The sequence below is a fragment of the Pelophylax lessonae genome (genome assembly GCF_965119305.1).
Source record: "Pelophylax lessonae genome assembly, chromosome: 1".
In the NCBI taxonomy this organism is placed as follows: Eukaryota; Metazoa; Chordata; class Amphibia; order Anura; family Ranidae; genus Pelophylax; species Pelophylax lessonae.
In genome coordinates this window covers 819924458-819936849 of record NC_138768.1, presented here as the reverse complement: position 1 = coordinate 819936849, position 12392 = coordinate 819924458, and the positions used below count along the sequence as shown (strand labels likewise).

The 12392-nt window shown below is 40.7% G+C and overlaps 1 protein-coding gene across 1 annotated transcript in view; it reads left to right on the top strand.

The window, feature by feature from the left end:
- The window catches only part of POLR1A (RNA polymerase I subunit A), a 257236-nt gene that overhangs the window by 57517 nt on the left and 187327 nt on the right, over positions 1 to 12392 (top strand). Inside the window, exons 14-18 of the mRNA XM_082267319.1 lie at positions 2068 to 2259; positions 5545 to 5694; positions 6894 to 7077; positions 11185 to 11267; positions 12196 to 12354. Coding sequence (XP_082123445.1) covers positions 2068 to 2259; positions 5545 to 5694; positions 6894 to 7077; positions 11185 to 11267; positions 12196 to 12354 — 768 coding nt within the window. The remainder of the gene's footprint in view (positions 1 to 2067; positions 2260 to 5544; positions 5695 to 6893; positions 7078 to 11184; positions 11268 to 12195; positions 12355 to 12392) is intronic.

Sequence of the window (12392 nt, the reverse complement as noted above, 5' to 3'; positions counted from 1 at the left end):
TTCGGTCTGAGTTTGTTCGATAAAGGTTGGAGATCTTTACAAGCTATTCTGGGCTAGTTTTGTATGGGGGCGGCTAGAATATCTGATATCTATGTTCAGACTGGAGGAAGTGTTTTACTGACTGAAGCCCACAAACACAATGTGGATCGCGGTTCCATTACAGTAAAGTAGTGAGTGTACAGCTTGTATAACAGTGTAAATTTAATGTCCCTTCAAAATAACTCAACACACAGCCGTTAATGTCTAAACTGCTGGCAACAAAAGCGAGTACACCCCTAAGTGAAAATGTCCAAATTGGGTCCAAAGTGTCAATATTTTGTGTGGTCACCATTATTTTCCAGCACTGCCTTAACCCTCTTGGGCATGGAGTTCAACAAACCTTCACAGGTTGCCACTGGAATCCTCTTCCACTCCTCCACACCTTCCGTTGTGAGGTTGCCCCAAATGCTCAATAGGGTTTAGGTTTGGAGACCTGCTTGGCCAGTCCATCATCTTTACGTCATTTTCCCAAAGGCAACCTCTGGATATGATGCTGAGCACGCTCACTCAACTTCTTTGGTTGACCATGGCGAGGCCTGTCCTGAGTGGAACCTGTCCTGTTAAACTGCTGTGTGGTCTTGGCCACCATGCTGCAGCTCAGTTTTAGGGTCTTGCCAATCTTCTTGGAGCCTAGGCCATCTTTATTTAGAGCAACAATTCTTTTCTTTTTCAGATCCTCAGAGTTCTTCGCCATGAGGTGCCATACTGAACTTCCAGTGACCAGTATGAGAGAGTGAGAGCCATAACACCAAATTTAACACACCTGCTCCCCATTCAGACATTGTAACACTTGGTCACATGACACCGGGGAGGGAAAATGGCTAATTGGGCCCAATTTGGCATTTTTTCACTTAGGGGTGTACTCACTTTTGTTGCCAGCGGATTAGACATTAATGGCTGTTTGTTGAGATATTTTGAGGGGACAGCAAATTTACACTGTTATACAAGCTTTACACTCACTACTTTACATTGTAGCAAAGTGTAATTTCTTCAGTGTTGTCACATGAAAAGATATAATAAAATATTTACAAAAATGTGAGGGGTGTACCAACTTTTGTGAGATACTGTAGATAGATGTTTTTGGCACACAGAGGTTGATTTACTAAAACTGGAGAGTGAAAACTCTGGTGCAGATCTGCATTGAAACCAATCAGCTTCCAGGTTTTATTGTCAAAGCTTAATTGAACAAACTGAAGCAGATTTTACACTCTCAGGTTTTAGATAGATCAACACAACAGTCTTTTCTTTGCTTTATTGAACAATATTTACATATAAAGCAAAATCATTGCAGTAGCTCAAAATACAACTATATGTTATATATACTTTTTTATTCTTATTTAATTTTTAATGTGAAATGTTCCCCTGCTGTAAAAATAGTGATATCTGCTTTAGGCTACGTGCGCATGGGTGGTTTAGCCCATCTGCATACAGGCGCACAGGAGGCTCGGGTTAGGCATCCAGCAGCCTTTCAAAATGTAACAGACCGAATTATTGCGGTGGCACCTGGGCAGAGCAGTTGCGATCAGAGTTTTTTTCCCCGAACACAGAATACCTGCTTCTGGGGATCAGGTCCCTAAACACATATGCCTCATTTGTGCCTGAAAACACCGGTATTTGATGGGCCAAACAGCTTATGAAGCTTAACTATGTGCTCTCTCTGTCTTTTTTTCTTTTTTGGGGCTCGGGCAATGGTCTAAAAATGTTTCCTTTTTGGAGATCCTCACCCCTTGCTGCTGCAGGATCGTTGTGCAGTCTCCCTAATATGATAAAGGGTGACCAGACCGAATATGAGTTTTACGTTTTTGAACAAAATACATCCTTTCTGGCATAGAAACTATGCTTTACTGAAATTGGATTCATAGTTCATGCATTACCAAATAACAAACCATAGTCCTATTACGGAAAACTCTCAACAGCTCATGGAAAAAAAAACATGAAGACCGGCTTGCTTTTTTAAAAAAATGTTTTTATTTATTTTTTTATTTCCTGTTGTCTTGCAATTTCTCTTATGTTTATTTTTCCCCAAAGGATGGGACACCATTGGCAGGACTGATCCAGGATCACATGGTGTCTGGGGCAAGTATGACCATCCGGGGTTGTTTCTTCACCAGAGAACAGTACATGGAGCTTGTCTACAGGGGGTTGACAGATATAAGGGGCCGGGTAAAAACCCTCCCACCAGCAATCCTGAAACCATGCAAACGGTGGACAGGAAAGCAGGTAAAGCAAACCAGCAATTTGTATTTTTTTTGGCAGCAGCTGTGGCTGTTCTGCATTCTTTAATAGGGTTATGCTAATGGTTGTTTTACTTTAGCTAGTTTACTAACATGTACTGATTTATTCATGCTTTATCCAACTATGCATTTTTTTTATATGGTGAAAGGAGGTAGGAACTGCGGTCCAATCTCACCTGGCTTCATCTGTCCCATTGTATGTTTTGCCCCTCTACAGTCAGTTGGATTCTCCCATTTTCTTTTTCTATTGCACACCACCAAAGAAATTTAAGAGTTGTGGGATTGTATGTAAAAAAAAAAAAAAAAACATTTAAAACTCCCTACTATGGGTGCAGCTGTCTCCTGCCCACTCTAAGCTTGAGAACTGAGTGATCACGTGCCCACTGATTGCTCACTTCTCTGTCTCCTCTGAGCTGAGAGCAGTGACTGCCAGTCACTGCTCTGTGCTCTGCCCCTCCAGTGCTCACTGGTAGGGGCGGGAACAGGTGGCTCAGGCTTTCAGCAGCGTGCTGAGCGGCTGATCCAGCTGCCAGTCAGGAATCTGGGTGGATCCTGACATACTTGTCGGTAACCTTCCAGAGCCTGTAGCGGCTCTGTGAAGTCAACTGACCGCAGAGATAAATATAGCCCAAAAAGCGTGGGCCATACTTCTCTTCTAAAGTATTTGTAAACACAAACTATGAAGTTCTTTTTGTTTGCTACCTAGTCTGCTAAATATAAAATTGTGCAAAAAAAAGAAATAAATCCCAAAATGGTATTTCCTCCAGCAATCCAAACACCACCCTTGCATCCATTTGTCCTTTTTGGAACCAATGCCTTATAAATTCAAATTTTGGATGGGAAAAACAAGGAATTCAGTGAATATGGATATTCCAAAATGGCCATCCAATTTTATTGATACCAGACATCTAAAAACCTAGCGTTTATAAGCCAAAACAAGTCTAGAGTGTGGATGAACAAAAACAAAAATATTGAATATCTATATTAATATCGACTATTTCAACCAAACATGTTAACCCCCAAGACTATAAAGTTCATATCCAAAGATCTGTATGTCTTAACAGGAGGGACTTTGTATGTGGGATATATATTAGTCGTTCCTCCAGGCTGCTCTGAAGACACCTGAGGATGCCAGATATAGTAAAATGCCTTGGCTAGATGCCTTGCTTGATGTGTGGGCACTTACTCCCACACTATTTTTACTAGGTGTACAGGGGTAAGTGCTTGCATTGTTGGTGTTACCATGGATCTTTTGTGGAGTAAATATGTAATATATGCACTATATTACCAAAAGAATTGAGACACCTTCCTTTACCTGCACATGAACTCTAAATGTTACCGTAGTCCGTAGGGCTTAATATTGAGTTGGCCCACCCTTTGCAGTGATAACCGCTTCAACTCTTCTGGGAAGTCTGTCCACAAGGTTTAGGAGTGTCTATGGAAATGTTTGACCATTCTTCCAGAAGCGCATTTGTGAGGTCAGGCACTGATGTTGGAGAGAAGGCCTGGCTTGCAGTCTCCACTCTAATTCATCCCAAAGGTGTTCTATCGGGTTGAGGTGCGGGCCAGTCATGTTCCTCTATTCCAAACTCGCTCATGCATGTCTTTATGGATCTTGCTTTGTGCACTGGTCCCAAACATTTGGTGGAGGGGGGGGGGGGATATGGTGTAGGGTTATGTTTCGGGATTTGGGCTTGGCCCCTTAGTTCCAGTCAGTGTTAATTTTGGCAGCAAATTTCAATTTAGTTTTAGTCTTAGTCTTAGGACTAAAATGGCATTTTAGTTTTAGTCCTATTTTAGTCTTCTGCAAGTGTTTTAATTTTAGGCGTATTTAGTCGACTAAAACTCCAGTATATTTTAGTCGACTAAAACGCCCTACATTTTAGTCGACTAAAACTCATTTTAGTCATCTATAATCAAATGGGTGTAGTTCAATTGTAATTTGTAATGCATTATTTAAGCATTTCTCTACAATTTCCAAACTCATTATATACTACTGCTGGTCCTGGAGTGAAAAATCTAATATGTTATTATTTATGCTTTGAGCATGCACCAGTGTTAATTTTTGGCAGCAAATTTCGATTTAGTTTTAGTTATAGTCTTTTGACTAAAGTGCCATTTTAGTTTTAATCGTATTTTAGTCTTAAGACTAAAATGCCATTTTAGTTTTAGTCGTATTTTAGTCATCTGAATTGTGTTAGTCGACGAAAACGTTTTAGTCGGTTTTAGTCGACGAAATTAACACTGGTTCCAGTGAAGGGAAAGGTGTTGGCATACCAAGACATTTTGGACAATTTCATGCTCCCAACTTTGTGGGAACAGTTTGGGGATGGCCCCTTCCTCTTCCAACATGACTGCATAGTGGTGCACAAAGCAAGGTCCATAAAGACATGGATGAGCAATACCGTAAAGGATACTTTTGGTAATATAGTGTATGTTTTATATAGGAGATAGAGGTGTGTGTGTGTGTGTGTATGTATTATATACACACATACATACAATATTATAAAACAAAAGTGTGTATGTATACAAAACCTTATTGGAGAGAGGTTTTCTAGAATATAAACTACTGGAGTTTCCCTGTTGTAACTACCATCCTTTATCATGTCCTGCTATTTATACTTATTCCCCACCGGGTGGCGCCTTCATCCTACAATGAATTTGTATTTTACAGATTTACTATAGAAGGTTGTACAGCCTGGCTGTCTCGCTGTGCAATGTGTGTTGTCTTCTTCCAACTTCTCCCCTCTTCCTCAGTCTAGTGGACCAGTTGGGAGCTGACCTTTCATAGTTAAAACCAGTACAGAATTTCTGTATCTAGGTGAGGGTTGAGGAAGTGGGAGGCAGGTACCAGCAAAAACAGGTACTCGCTATTACACCCTACAACCCCCTCCCTCCCCTTCCTTGCTGTGATTTTTTTTTTTTTTTTTTCAGTGTCTGGGAGGAGGAAGATTAGAAGGAAAACCTTAGTTTTCTGCTGAAGGTCCCATTTAATACCAACATGGTTATGACACACAAGAGTGAACAAAGGTTTTTGACACAAACTTAATTTGGTTTCATTCAAAATGGGAAATAATAAATAAGTCTGGGGTGCTTTTGGATTTCCCCTTTTATAATTATCTCTAGAAATATGATATTAAACCATGTTGCCTTCCTACAATAAGAATAATAAATAACAAATCACTTATATGACACACATTGAAAATTGTCATAGACCTGACTTGATGTTTTAAGTACCCGCTTCCTTTTTATGGTGTTCCTTCTAAAACAGGTAGTTTCTACGTTACTCATCAACGTAATTCCAGATCATCAAATCCCTCTCAACCTGACGGGAAAGGCAAAGATTGGTGGGAAGGCGTGGGTGAAGGCCCCTTCTAGGCCAATACCGGGTTTTAATTCAGACTCCATGTGTGAGTCTCAGGTAAGCAGTATATTAGTTTGCTTATTGACTCTCTCGAATGATTTTTATCTATTACTTCACTAAAAAGTCAATACGGCATGTGAAAGCATTGGTATAGCAGTATAGTTCATGCTGTGATTGTGGACGGCATACACAGGAGGTAAAATTAAACGTGCGTTTCCCCCTTCAGCTTCACACACTGTGCAATATTTAAAATAGTATCTAAATAAAATGCAGATCTTATTAAAGAAAAGTCCGTCCAAAGAGTTTCCACAAGTACAAAGGGAACACCCAGAGTGTATAACAAAGAGATAGATAGAGATATACTGAGATATATATATATATCTCTGTGTGCTGAAAAACATTCCTCCATCAACACCACATCCAACTGGGCCTGTTACCCTCCGGAATGGACCACTAGATTATAGGTGATCAAATTGCACTCAGTCATGTGGCATATTCCTGTTCACCAGAGACTGCACAAAGATTATGGCTCAAATCCTGTTATCACCTCTGAGAGCATTTCTTAACAGGTCAGATTACCATACATGGGTGTCAAAAGGAGAAAAAAAGACTGCCTTATAGTGTAGTAAGTACAAAAATTGAATATTTATTAAAAGATTTCCAGAATACTCTCACAGTGTATGTAAAATTCAAGCATGTCCTTACAATTCTATATAATGTTCCAACCAACAAAATGACCACAGTTCACATGTGCAGCAATGTCACGTGTCCAGGCTCCATGCAACGCGTTTAGTCGTAATGGACGTCATCAAAATAGTATAGCACTGGTGTTACTGCCATTAGTGTAAATGAAGTAAACTTAGTCGGGTAAGGTAAATTTAAATCTAGTTATTTCTTTTTGAAGAAGTTTCAAGAAATTTGTGGCTTGCCAGGAAAGCACAAGGGTTTTTTTTTTTACCCCAGGAGGAGGGTAGTGTCTGTAGATGGATTATGGGTAAAATATGATGGCAGAAAAGCACATGCACAATGGACTTTGAGAAGGTTCTCCTATATTCCAGGTCTTGTATCTATAGAAGTAGTTAAGTCACCTTTAACTGAATCTGTTGTGAAATGTTGAAGACATTTAAAAATAAATTGAGGTTTATTGGATACTTAGGACCCTTTCTTCATAACTATATAGCGAAACGCCGGTCATGAATTCTGTTTGGTATAAGCTCATGCTGACATGTTGCTCCTGACTGTTTCTCAACCACCAGGTTATCATTCGTAGTGGAGAACTGCTGTGCGGAGTCCTAGACAAAGCTCACTATGGCAGCTCGTCCTTTGGACTCGTTCACTGCTGCTATGAGCTGTATGGTGGAGAGACCAGTGGAAGATTGCTCACCTGCCTAGCTCGTCTCTTTACTGCTTACTTACAGCTTTACCGTGGCTTTACCATGGGTGAGTGGAATAATAAATGATAAACCTGTGTATGTAGCAAGCAACAATGGCACTCTCTTAAAGTGTCAATAAATTATTTTCTTTACCTATTCGTACAAGCTCTTTGCTTTTAATTACACCACCTTTTTAGGTTTTTAAAAAGTTTCAAGTTGCAGCCAATACATTTTTAAACCTCATTAATTCCTCTGTGTGTTCTGCCTGCCAACGTTTCTTGGGCCCCTTTCCAGTTTGAGTATGAGCAGTGACCATGCATAACGGTCACGTGCACAACCATATTTGAACTACACTTCCATCAAACACTGTGCCAGCATCTCTATTGTACAGTTTTTTGTATTTAATGTATTTATGCTGGCCCTTCCCTCTATTGTATGCTGGCTGCTCCCATCTAGTTCCTGCTTTCGCAACTGAGATCATGAGCGGTGCTGTGGACACCATAGGGAGTCAAATCTGTTTTATTCTGCTAGCACTTGCTGCATGAGCGTGTATAAATGCAGTGCATGCTGTGAATGAGCATGTTGGCGTGGCTCCTTTCTCTCTCCCTCCCTCAATTTATTCGGAATGATCTCTGAAGCATTTCAAAGTGATGTCAAACTGATGCCATCAACAAAAGCCCAAAGTATAGCCCTAGCCTAAGCCAGTTGGCTTCTTCTGTAATAAATCCCTAACATTTAATGCTAACACTGGAAGGCTACTGAGAAGTGGAGTGAGCAAAGAGGTGACCTCATCTGTACACAGTTGCATTAACCATTCACATTATGTGGTTGCTCTGGGACCCATTCACATGGTGTGGTGGCTCCGGGACCCATTCACATGGTGTGGTGGCTCCGGGACCCATTCACATGGTGTGGTGGCTCCGGGACCCATTCACATGGTGTGGTGGCTCCGGGACCCATTCACATGGTGTGGTGGCTCCGGGACCCATTCACATGGTGTGGTGGCTCCGGGACCCATTCACATGGTGTGGTGGCTCCAGGACCCATTCACATGGTGTGGTGGCTCCGGGACCCATTCACATGGTGTGGTGGCTCCGGGACCCATTCACATGGTGTGGTGGCTCCGGGACCCATTCACATGGTGTGGTGGCTCCGGGACCCATTCACATGGTGTGGTGGCTCCTTGGTTAGCTGCACTGTAGTCTGCAGAGTTTTCTCTGTATGAATAACCAGGATTACCAGGACTCTGGACCTTTTTAGTCAGTTAAAACAAGTCAAAATTCCTTTGTGAGATCCATAGTAAAAAAAAGGCTCAGCGGAGCTTCTCTAGAATCTCAAGAACACATTTATTGAAACCATTATAGCATGAGTCATAAGTTATCATATAATAAGTAGCATTTTGAGTGGTACTAATTTCCATGGAAGATTCGATAAGCTGGAATTCCTTACTGGGGACAGTAGGGGGGGTGGTCACTAATGTTAAACCATGCCGGGATGGATGTATACAGCATCCAGTCAAACGAGTCAGGTCAGCAAGCTGTCGCACCGCAAGAGTCGTGGAATGACAAACAGGTCACTAGGAGGAAGCCACAACAACCAGGATGGGCCCGCAAGCTGTCAGGGGAGGTTGCTGTGACAAGGTGTTTTCGTGCACATGCACTTTGTCAAGTCCATCCTAAAAAATAAGAACAACAAAAAATGTTATAAAAAAAAAAAAAAAAGTCATCTAGCTGTCCCAAAATGTAAAAATAAACAAGTGAAAAATATATAAATACAAAAAAAATTAAATTAAGTAAAAATAACTTCCCTTCAAATTAAATCTTTTATTTATTTATATGTAAACCATAAAACTTAGGGTCCATTCACACTAGCGCTACTTGTCAGGCGACTTAGTCGCCTGACAAGTCGCGGTCGGTCGCTCACCATTGAATAGTACAGGACCCGTTCTAATAGGAGTGACACAAGTCGCTCCGACTTAGAAAAAGGGTCCTGTACTACTCTGGGGCGACCTGGAGGCGACTTGCATTGACTTCAATTATATGAAGTCCGTGCAAGGCGCGCCGAGGTCACGGTGCACGCTGTGCACCGTGACTTCATAGGTCGCCCCACAAAATCCTGTTGCGGCAGTGTGAATGGGCTGTAAAAATGGTAAAAATTCAACTGGAATCTGAGGAAATCCAAAAGGAGTCACAAAAAGAATAAATAACCTACTTACATCATGGGTATTTCACATAATGGTCAATAACTAAATAAGCCTAAAATATCCCTATAGTAGAATACTCTACCTACAATGTCAAATAAAATAGGCGATGAGAAGGAATGTTCAAGAATTGTTGATGAAGGCTTTAATAAACGTAGAGGCCAAGTGGAGTATAAGACCTCAAAATAAAAATCCATTTTGTTTCCAGTCTCGATATTTCTCTTCGAATGTTCCTTCCCCTCCAGTGTGCTGAAAATGTATCTATAGACAAAATAATGGTATCAGGGGGATCTTTTTTGTGTACTGTGGAGAAGTGGGGCGGGAGACACTGATTTTTGAAACCTCTTTTGTTACCCAGATGCTCCACCATTTGATTACTGAATGTTTGTGTGGTTCTCCCTATGTATTGGAGGCTGCATCTACAGTGTTAGCGTATAGGCTTCATTAACATAGGAAAAGGTTGTAAGGACTTAATGAGATATGATGTTTGTGTGGCAGTAGAGGTAAAGGGAAGAATCCTACGATCTTTACATCTATTGTTTCAATTGGATGTGGTTATCATTTTCTTTGCTGCATCCACCTGTTGCACATTTTCTAATTTTTTGGGACTCTTGTTATTATAACTTCACTTCGCTTGTGGACTCTGCTATTTTTATTAGAAACTTTTCTCTTATTTTCTGCACTTTTATGCTTGGGAGATTTTTAATTGTCCTGCAAAATTGTATAATGGAAAAAAGTGTTTTTTTATTTTTTTTTTTATCTTTGGGCTTTTTTTGTTTTGTTTATCAAAAAAATAAATACCCAGGGGTGAATAAATACCACCAAAAGATAGCGCTATTTGTCTCAAAAGAATTATAAAAATTTCATATGGGTACACTGTTCATTCAAAGTGTGACAGCTGAAAATTGGCCCGGGCAGGAAGGAGGTATAAGTGCCCAGTAGGCCAGTGGTTAACACATCAACGCCCAGACACCCCCAGTAAATAATGCCTGCTTATCTGACCTTCCATCTTGGCCACGGGAATTGGTAATTAGTACCGCTTGCATGCTCTAACGTTTATGACTCTTGCTTTTATGGTTTCAATAAATGTCCTCTTGAGATTATAGAGAAGCTCCGCTGAGCCATTTTTTACTATGGATCTCACAATGGGATTTTGACGTGCTTTCACTGACTAAAGGTCCAAAAATTTTCTCTTTTTTTTTTTTTTTTGTAAGAAGTAAAAAACCCAGCGGTGATTAAATACCACCAAAAGAAAGCTCTGTTTGTGTGAAAAAAAATGATAAAAATTTCATATGGGTACAGTGTAGCATGACCGCGTAATTGTCATTTTAAAGTGTGACAGCACTGAAAGCTAAAAATTGGCCTGGGCAGGAATGGGGTGAAAGTGTCCTGTATTGAAGTAGTTACTATATAAACCCTATCATTTTATTTTTTGCAGCTGATTAGGACTGCAAGCATCATCTCCTCCTCTCTAATACTAGAGAGGTGGTGTTTTGTAGTTTACAGGAAATAAATAGTTTGCGATATCAGTTCAGTGCACAGGAAATTACAAGAACAGGACATAGGTGGCAAGATCAAGACATTTTTCTGTACTTTGAAAAATGCACTTGACCTGAAGAACACAGTTAATTCAGCCACTAAATCTAAACCGGTAAGCTGCAAAAATACTTTTGTTCTTGGGTTTTGGTAAATTCCCTAATTTTATTTATTTTTTTCTTTTGCATCGGAATGGAACTGTGGTTATATCTCAGAATTAGGGCAATATGGGTTGATTTTATTCTTCACACACAAACTTGTGCAAATATTTACTTTGCTTATTTATGGATAACTGAATTAAATATTTAAAAGTTATGTTATGAAGATTCTCAACTCGAATGGTAAATAAGCACCTTAAATTCTTGCTTCCAGTGTCATCTGCTTTATTCACTATTACCTGTTTGAAAATGTTCATTGATTGGCTCTGGTCATTTCTAGGAGTGGAGGACATTCTAGTTCGATCCTACGCTAATGCCAGAAGACAGAAGATTGTGGAACGTTCTGCACATTGTGGTGGGCGGGTAAGATAGATGATATTGCTTATGTGTATTCCAATAGTCCATATGCAATGGTCTTAATTAAATTGAAAGGGTTTTTACATCTGTTTGGGTGCAAGAAGGAACTGGTTGATCCGGCCAGATACCCATTGCTGTCCTGTGCACATTGCATTTTTATTCGCAATGTTAACATGTTGGATTCCATTACACCCCCCACCGCATTATAGAGATTAGGAAAAAGGAGGTGGTGTTCTGTTGTCCTAACACTTCCTGTCTTAGGATGACAGTGCTGCTCCTTCATAGATACAGTACAGTGAATGAAATGATGTTGCCGTTCTTTATCACGCAAGTGGTGATAATTGAGACTGTTCCTTTTATGTTGGAGGTCCATGAGAACAATGCCCCTTACCTTGGTGGTCAGTGGGAGAAATGCTCCTTACCTTAGTGGTCTGCGGGAGAAGTGCCCCCCTTACCCTGGCAGTCAGTGGGAAGGGTTCCCCCTTACCTTGGCGGTCAGTGGGGGAAATGTCCCTTACCTTGGCGGTCAGTGGGGGAAATGTCCCTTACCTTGGCGGTCAGTGGGGGAAATGTCCCTTACCTTGGCAGTCAGTGGGAAGAGTGCCCCCTTGCCTTGGCAGTCAGTGGGAAGAGTGCCCCCTTACCTTGGCAGTCAGTGGGAGAAATGTCCCTTGCCTTGGCAATCAGTAGCAAAATTGCTCCCTCTTACAGTTGGCTAAAAAGATCATTGTTTGTGGTCAGTGGTTACATATCTGAACTTCAAAAAATGTCTCATTTCTCAAGGACCTTTTGCATTCCAATTTCTGGCCGAACCCTAGTTGAGAAAGGCTTGTCTAGATAAATTTGACTTGCCATGCTGCATCTCGATCCTCTTGATTTAATTAGCCATGTAAATCAACATTAGTAGGACTAATATGACCACTTTGTTCTGTAGGCTGTCAGAGCTGCTTTCAACCTCTCAGAGATGGCTTCAGATGAAGAGGCCAAAGGAAAGTGGGAGGATGCCCATTTAAGCAAAGACCAGAGAGACTTCAACATGGTGGATTTAAAGTTCAAGGAAGAAGTTAACCAGTTCAGCAATGAAATCAATAAGGTGAGTTTTTGAATAGGTGGTTGGAAGTCTTGCACTAC